An 8,496-nucleotide genomic window follows, 5' to 3' on the forward strand; every position below is an offset into this window, starting at 1 on the left:
GCAAATCCGCAGGCCCAGCGTGAAAAGGCCTAAGATGGAAAATCAAAGTGTAGAAGAAAGGAAAAGGCCATGAGAGACAGGCCCTGGGACCAAGGAGCCGGGGAGCGCAGCCACTGGAGGGAGGATATCCAGATAGATGAGGCTTTGTGGACATGAGGATCAAAGAGGCCTTCCAGCTGAGCGTGATCCTGACTTCCACCCCCGACACCCCCAACCCTCCAAACCCCCCCGCCCCCACGGCCACACCTTCACTTCGCAAACCCACCAGAACCACCACACGCGCGACATGGAACTCATCAGTTTATTATGGCAATTAATTATACAAACATACCAGCGATCGTTCACCCAGTTCAGAAGCTCCCGAACCAGTTGAGTCCATTAGTGATTTCTCTTTATAAATAACTTACGAGAAGCAAGCACGATTGGCAAGCAACCGACAGTGCGAATGGAGCATCTTCTGGAGAATACCCACTGATGGCACGCGGGCCGGAGGGGGGAGGGCAGGCACCAGAAGGTCGAGTTTCCTCGTGGGCCCCCAGCACCCCAGGCCCACCAGATGCTGGGTACTCAAGTAGTGGACATTTCAAGGCACGTGTGACTTCCTGGCTGACAGCAGCTCCACAGCCTGCCCTTGAGACCGGGTTCACACCCCAACAATCAAGTTAATGCTTCGGTCATCACACCCCTTTGGTCTATTGCCTTTGTTATTACTGAACGCGCTTAAAGCCCCCCCATGTGCCGGGGGCTGCGCATGGCACGGAGTCACATCCCTGCCCTGTACATTCTGAAGACGAGAGAGGAGCAAAGAAAAGGACTCCATCTGACAGAGCGATGGTGTCTGCGAAAGCACCAGGTGGGAAGTCACTGTTCGGGCGTCCTCCGATGTCTGAGAAGGGGTGCTTGGGGGGTGGGAGTAATGCCAGGGAGCCAGAGGACAGAGATGAAGGGGGGGCGCTGCTGTGGATGAGATTCAAGGCACTAGAGGAGTGGATGGATGAGGGGGTGGGGAACCCCACAAGTCAACCGGAAGTGGAGGGCCCCAGAGAAGAGAGGGTGGCTGGGGAGGTGACCCGGCCCTCCACTTCTAAATGAGTCTGGTGTGACCACTATCTCCTGGGCCAGAGCTGCTCCCTCCCCTCCAGCCAAGGCAAACCACCCCGCCCCCATTCTCCAACCAGTGAGAGCAAGGTCTGGGGTCCACCTTCACAATCCCCAGCGTCCTCACTGCTCTGGTTCCGCTGCCACCATTCAAGCCAGCTCACAGGACACGCTTCTCTGACACCAGCCTATCACAGTTCAGTTATGGCTTTATGGGACTTAAAAATCAGCAAGTGTTTTTCCTAACTGTGCCCTCCTCAATGCGACTCCAGCCGTGGTGCGTGGGGCAGGCCATCCCTGACAGACAGACGCACAGTTGTATCCCTGGCTACGGGCACCAGGCTGAAAGTGCCAGATCCCAGGAGAGAGGGGAGGGGGTGAGCAGGGGCCGGGGACCAGCCCCCTCGTCACTGAGATCGCTGCATTTGGTTCCAGCGTCCGTAAGCGCAGGCACAAGTAGACGGCCACCAACACGTGCACCCACTCACTCGCACGACACCCGCGACGAGGGACCGAACTCCCTGCCTGGGTAGCACCAGAGAAGCTAAAGCCACACACCGGAAGGAGGCGCTCCCTTCCCCCGGGGAGGCCAGGAAGTGCTGTGACCACAGGCGCGGGCAAGCCAGTCACACTGCCTGGTGCCTTCCAGGCCTGCACGCTCCCACCAAGGTCCCCCCCAAGGCCCCCGTGTGCTGACACAAGTCCACTTCCAATTGAACCTCGAATCTCAGCAGTAGACAGGCCAAGGGCTGTGGTACAGGTGCAAGTAGAGAAGGGCCGAGGGCCAGGACGGTGTCTAATACCCAGGCCAGGTAGGCCCCTGAGGTGGTGGAAACCCATAGGGAGGGGCAGGCCCAGGGGTGTAGGGTGGCTGAGGGGGGCCTGAGGGCTGAGGCTGGCCTGGGAAGCTCGGGAGCGGGGACTGCGTTGGGTACGGAGGTCTTCCTCCTGGCGAGAGGTAGGAGGCCTGCTGAGGATAACCAGGACTGGGGGCCTGGCTCCCCGCCAAGGGGTACCCGGGGCTGGAGGCAGCAGTGGGGGCCACGGGATAGCCTGGCCGGGGGGGTGTGCTCCTCTGCGGGGACCAGGAGTAGCCCGAAGCACCCCGGGGTCCCGAGTGGGCTGATGGGTAAGGGGGGCCCAGAGGCCCCCTGTAGGGAAAGGAGGGCTGGGACACCACGGGGAAGGGGGCCAGCTGAAGCGCACCCTGGGCGGTGGGGCCCATGGGTATGCCAGGAGATGGGCTATAGGGCAAAGGGTAAGGAGGCAGTACTGATGGTGGCGGGGGCGGCTCTTCGGCTACAGGGGGTGTCGCCTGGGGGGCCGGGCGAGGCGGGTGGCGGGCGTGGAGGAGGGGCGTCGCCAGCCGGCTCCTGGGAAACTCTGGGCTTCCTCATCACATCCTGGAGCTTCTCCACGCGCACCCTTCGCAGATGGGACAGCATCCTCATGGAGGAAAAGTTCTCCAGAAACGTTTCCAAGGGCACCTCGCCCTCCAGGAACTTCTCGGCCATGGCCTGGAAGACATGAGGTCTGGTGACAACAGGGGCCTGCCGGAGATCAAGGCTGACCGTGTTGCCCGGGAGCAAAGGCCAGCTGCGCACCCCCCACCCCCACTCAGCCCGCTGCAGACACTCCCTGTCTTCTCTGGCCGCCACTTGGGACTTTCTCCTTCTGGCCCTGATCACTGCTGACATATTCCACCTGCACTCGCCGGGGTGTGCTGTCTCCCTCACCAGAATGGCAGCTCCTGGAGGGCAGGGGCTGTGGTGGCCACTGCTGTCCCCCCCACCCCCCGACTCCTGCATGTCCGTGATGAATAAACAAATGAACACTACCGCAGGCGGGCCCCGGGCTGGGAGGACCTGGCAGCTTCCTCCACCCAGAGCACGGAGAACTGGAGGGAGCCCGTCTGCCCACAGACTGAAGAGATGGCCAGGGAAACAGAACAGGGAGGCCAGGCAGCCGGGGTGGGGCTGGGCACCAACAGGGCCTCCACAGGGACTAACCGTGTCATCCGCCTTTGCTGGCTACTAAGGCCCCTTATCCCAACTTTGCAGACACCGGTGCTCCTTCCAAAGGCTCCTGCTCCAGGGCCTGACGCTACCCACGGAAGAGGGCGTGACCACGGCCATCTTACCTCAGACTCTTCTTCGATCTTCATGCCTTCGATCTGCAGAAGGTCTAACAAGGTCTCCGGCTGCAGTGCTGAAGAAAATTTCTCTGGAAGGGAGGGCGGAAAGATCGACATTCTACAAGTACCTTTCGATTCAGTGTTAAGAGGCTGAGCTTTCCGCAAAGACCCTCAGAGTGCCCTCTGTGCGCTCTGAGACCCAGCCACGGCTCGGGGGGTCTGCTGCGGAGCCCCATGGAGTCCAGTTCCCTGAGGTCACCTTCCTGAGCAGAGAGGGGCTCTACCAGGCCCAGCCCAGACCTTGGCTAGCCAGCCTTCCCCATGCCAGAGGCAAGGAGGACTCCCGCATCAGAGCCCACCGACCAGCCCCAGCCCTGTGCTGCCTCACAGCGGGTAAGTTACTGCACCCTCTGAGCACCACGCCTCTTCACAGTCAAGACCAGGACAGCCTCCCCCTCCCAGACGGCAGGTCCCGGGAGACGGAGAGCCCAGCCCAGCTCCGTAAAGTGCAGAGGCTGAGCAGGCCGTGCCGGCCAGCAACAGTGCGAGAGGCAGGCTCTCTGGACTCAAATCCCGCATCTAGCCATAGAAGCCTGGCCATGTTCCTGACCCTCTCGGAGCCTCATTTTCTCATGTATGAAACAAGAACAACAGTACCTCCCCTTCCAGGCTGTTGTGAAAAAATGGATGTAAAGCACCCAGCACGGGGCCGGCATGGGGTCATCCTCACACCTGACCCTGTCCTGTCCCGGGGAAGGGAGAGGGAACCTGTCCTTCCACACTATTCCAGGAGCTCTTCCCAGGCCAACCTTGAATGGGGCCTCTAAGTTAACAGAGGAGCACCCCAGAGCATGCTCCCAGGCCGCCCCTACCCAGCTTCGCCTTCTGCTCCTGGCACCGTTCCACGAGCTTCCGGAGCTCCTGGTACTTGTCCGAGAGGTTTGAGCGGCTGATCTCCAGGGGGCCCTGAAACTCCAGGTTCCGCTCCGCCAGGCTCCGGTTGGTGGCCAATGCCATCTCCCGTTCCAGCTGCAGGTCCTGGACCTAAAAGAACAGGACATTGACCGTAAGAACCATCACCACCATCACCACCACTCACCTAGCGGCAGGCTGCACCTGGGGCTTCTGGGACTCATTGCTCCCGGGAAGGGGGGGAAGGGGGTAATGCCCCAACTAGGGTCTGATGGACCTGGGTTCAAACCCTGAGCCAGGCGCTCTGACCCGGGCACCTCCTTGAATCGCTAATGCAACACCCCGTGCGGTGGACACAGGCGGAACGCGCTGAAGGTCCTCAGCTTGCCCAGGGCCATGTGAGGAGCGGGAGGCGGGCCCGCCACGGCCCCAGAGCACGCCTGCAAGCAGGCGGACCAGTAATATGACAGAGTCAGAGGCTTTTTAGGAGGGAAGGGGCCCAAATCCCCAACTACTTCTCCCCAAGATTCGGAGGCAGGAGGCCTCCAGTGAGGTGCACGAAGGCGGCCCGAGTCAGACCACAGGCCGGCCACGGATGAGGCCCCAGAAAGTTACGCCGAGGGGTGAGGAAGGCAGGGCCAGACCATGACACTGGTTCAGGGGAGACTTGTCCTTGCTTCCCAGGCCACAGGCAGGTCCCACAGAGAAGCTGTGGGCAGATGAGCTAACGGCGGGGCCCCCGAGAACTGGAGGGGCCTCAGAGCCAGCAGGGGCCCCCCACCGACACGGGCAACCTGAGGCCCTCAGGCCAACCTCTGGCCCTGGCCGTGCCCCCCTGAAAGCACGTCCCCAGGCAAAGCAGCGCCTTGCCCTCAGCCAGATTAGCAAGAGAGGCGACGCCCGGGAGCCCTTCGCAGACCTGCTCCGGCCTGAAGCTCCATCCCTGTGCCAGGGAGGAGGGTGGAGAGTCAGACCTACCACCCCCGAGACAGGGACAGTCCACCGGGAGCCCCGTGCGGCACGAGAAGAGGGCACACAAAGGCCCACAGGGGGCTCAGGGCACGGCTGCGTGAGGGCGGCTGCCACGCAGGGGCCGCCACGGTCAGCACGTGATGGACAGACTGGCTCATCCCCCACAGGCCAGGGCTATCCTGGACACCTGCCCTCCTGCTGACGCCCAGCCACGGGGCCTTGAGCTCCGAGCTCTGGGGCGGGCCTGACAGAGGAACGCCACACCTCCCTCCCTCCACCATGCAGCCGCTGGGGCCCAGGGATGGGGCCTGCCTGTGGTCTCCCTGGTCTCCCCACCACAGCAAGCTGCCCCCACATCTGGGCTGCCTGGCTTGCTGCCACAAGCCCCTTTCAGAGCCACTCGAGCTCCAGAATGGGAGGCCTGAAGCCCTCTGCTCGGCTGCCCCTGAGGGGGCCCCACTGGTCCTCCTAGGTGTCCACGGTCTCCTCCCTGCGTCTCAACCAATACATCTAAGCTGTGTCAGTCAGCCCTGCACTTTGTCCTACACGTTCCTGCCTGTTCTCCCACAGCCTCCCCCAAATCTTTCACCACAGGGGGCTCACTACGAAGCCCTCCTCCAGTCATTTAGAAGAGATCAATCAGACAGTCCTAACACCCCGCCCAAAAGAGCTCACCAGCCTGTGTGGACCCCACCATTCACTGCCCTCTGTGGAGAGAGGCCCCTACCAGCTAGCTTTCTTTTCTCCAAGCAACGTCCGCACCCCACACCGAACCAGCTCCCGTCTCTCTGCGCAGCCATGCAGCGACGAGGATGTGTAAAATTATCTTTGACGGACCGTGTTGGAAACCTCGTCCAAGGGCTTTTGCAAATCTAAGCAGCGCGCCCTACTTCGCTTCCCCCGATCCCAGAAGTGCTCTTCCCCTCCGAGAACACAAACGGACTGGTCGGGCTGGCCGCACGCCACAAAATGCCAGTTGCCTCCAGCCCCAGACGTTGTCTGCGCTTCGGCATTGAGTCTATCAGCCTGCTCAGCTCGGAAGTCAATGCACACTACTCATGTGAAGGCTCGCTTCTGCCAAGTGTCAGGCACTTTAGAGCAGGCCTTGGAATTCCTAGGACGCCGTGCTCACAGCGGAGAAGAGACACGTGGTGCTTCATTCGTGACAGACAAACGGAGGACGAGGAGTCCGGCATGGTGCCGGCTGGGCCAGAGCCTGGCCGCGTCATGGCCTGACTGACCACTGAGGCGGGCTTGGGGCTTACCCAACACAGGCTTTGCTTCCAGTCCTTGCTGAGCGAGGCTCAAGGCAGCAGAATGTGCCACACGGAGTCCCCCTACCTGTCCTCACACCCTGCCCTCTACTCCATCCCCCTGCCCCCAGCAAAGATTGCTCATTTGGGTGGAGGGGCAGGTGGGGGCAGCCAGAGCACAAGCTAGGAAGGGGCACGAGAACACGGCCTCACTGGGTACCCCTTACGGAAAGCAGGGAGAAAGCTGAATGGGGTGCCTTCCCTTGGGTTGAGAACATACCATGAATCCTCAGCAGAGACACAACATACCTGTTCATCAGTGAAAATAAAAATCTATTCTGAACGCTAATCCAATGAGCTTGGCGTTGCTTGTACTTGTGTCTGTCCCCAGCATGAGGGGCAGCAAGGGTAGCTTCCAGAGCAGGGGACAGGCTGCAGTCAGTGAGGGCGGGACTGCGGGTATACCCAGCTCTTGGCCACATCCAGTCACCTGACCTCACAGGGGTCACGGGGTCAAGGAGACAGGAAGTCCTTTATGAAGTATAAAGCTCTACACATTCAGAAGGCTTATTTTATTCCCACGGGGACTGTGACAAGCTAGGATGGCTAGGTGCTGGTTTTGACGGGAAGCGGGATCACACAGGAGATGAGCCCACACCACAGGCAAGCATGGCTCCTCCCAGAGATGGAGGGCCAGACAAGGCCCTTGGGGAAAGGCGGCCACAAAACAGTACGAGTACTTTCAGAAACCACCTCCAGGGTCAGGCTGAACAATACGTGGGAACTCACAGAGGGGCCCCGGACGCCGCAGCACTGTCCCCCAGAACTGCCAGAGAGCCCAGGAGCTGCGTTCAGATCTCAGGGATTCCTCCGGCTTGGTCCCAACCAGGGGGGGCCACAGGAAAGGTAGAAGAACAGGGCCCCAGCTCCCACCATGCCGGCGTCCCGAAGCAAGGCCACAGCCCCATCTGCCGTCCTCGGGCCCCAGCACAGCCTTGCTCTACCTCGGGGGCCTCCTGGGCCAGCCGGTGAATGGCCTCCGGGTCATTCTGCATCTCCTCCAGCTCCTCCAAGGTCTTGTCTTTCAGGGTCTCCATCTTCCCTGCGAACACAGAATGGAGGGAAAGACATACTACAATTTCCCACGATGCTTCCACTCGGCAGGAAGCCTCAGGGAGGAGCTAGGGTCCCACCAAGCACATCCCGGCCACCCTGCCATCCCGTCCCCAGGGAGACCAAGGAGCCACTCCTTCCACCAAACCACGAGCAGCAGGATGTGTGAAAGCCCTCGGCAGCCAGAGGCAACACCACGACTCCTCGGAGTGCTAGATAAAGCTGCCCAAGGAGCACACGGGGAAAGGTGGGAGGAGAAGCCAGGCAGCCGGGGACAGAGACGAAGATGGGCCCAAGGCCGCCTGTGAGCCCCGATGCCAGCAGGCCGGACCCAGAAACACACCCGAACTTCACAAACGGGGGCTGTGCAGCTTCAGCATCCCAGGCTCAAGGGCATCGCTGCTTGTTACGCTTAGTGCCCCAACAACCCGTTTCCCTCGAGGGGTTTGGCGACCGCAGTCCTTTCCACGCGCCTCAAAAATGGACAGTCCCGTGCAGGGCCTCCTCGGAGAAGAACAACAACACAACTCATCACACTGGCCCTCACGGCGCTTAGAAGGGAAAGAAAACTGACTGACCCCAACGGAACATCCACTTGGACAGAAAAGCTGGTTTCAGTGGTCCTCCACCTCCTCTGTCACTCTGCCAACAGGGACATCGACTGTGTGACAGACAGGGGAGTCACAGCCAAGCCCCGGGAGGGAGCCCCAGGGACCAAGAGGAGGAAGCACCGACAGAGCCAGGCCACTCTTCCTTTCTGCTGACGGCGTCCTCTGTTACCTTTTCTAGACGTGCATCCTACAGCCCTGATGTGGAGCTTTCTCATGACAAAAGTGATGTTCGTTTTCAAAAGATTCCAGGGTCCAGAGAGACCGAGACCGGGAGGCCCCCATCCTCCCGGGCACCAGTGCTCAACCAGCAGGAGCCCACGCTGCTCTGGAATCAAGGACCAGCATAACACTTGTGTGGCCAGAAGTGACCTCCGGGTCCTAGTTTCCCCGTCTGGAACAGAAG

At 60.9% G+C, this 8,496-nt stretch overlaps 1 protein-coding gene across 1 annotated transcript in view; it reads right to left on the minus strand.

Annotated features, from left to right (window-relative positions):
- Window positions 1–283: 283 nt before the first annotated feature.
- Window positions 284–8,496, minus strand: part of VPS37C (VPS37C subunit of ESCRT-I) — a 26,099-nt gene continuing 17,886 nt past the window's right edge. Inside the window, 5 exon segments of the mRNA XM_034646531.1 lie at window positions 284–2,429; window positions 2,431–2,615; window positions 3,239–3,321; window positions 4,105–4,276; window positions 7,374–7,471. Coding sequence (XP_034502422.1) covers window positions 1,895–2,429; window positions 2,431–2,615; window positions 3,239–3,321; window positions 4,105–4,276; window positions 7,374–7,466 — 1,068 coding nt within the window. The 5' untranslated portion in view covers window positions 7,467–7,471 and the 3' untranslated portion in view covers window positions 284–1,894.

This window comes from Ailuropoda melanoleuca, chromosome 16, assembly GCF_002007445.2.
Source record: "Ailuropoda melanoleuca isolate Jingjing chromosome 16, ASM200744v2, whole genome shotgun sequence".
In the NCBI taxonomy this organism is placed as follows: Eukaryota; Metazoa; Chordata; class Mammalia; order Carnivora; family Ursidae; genus Ailuropoda; species Ailuropoda melanoleuca.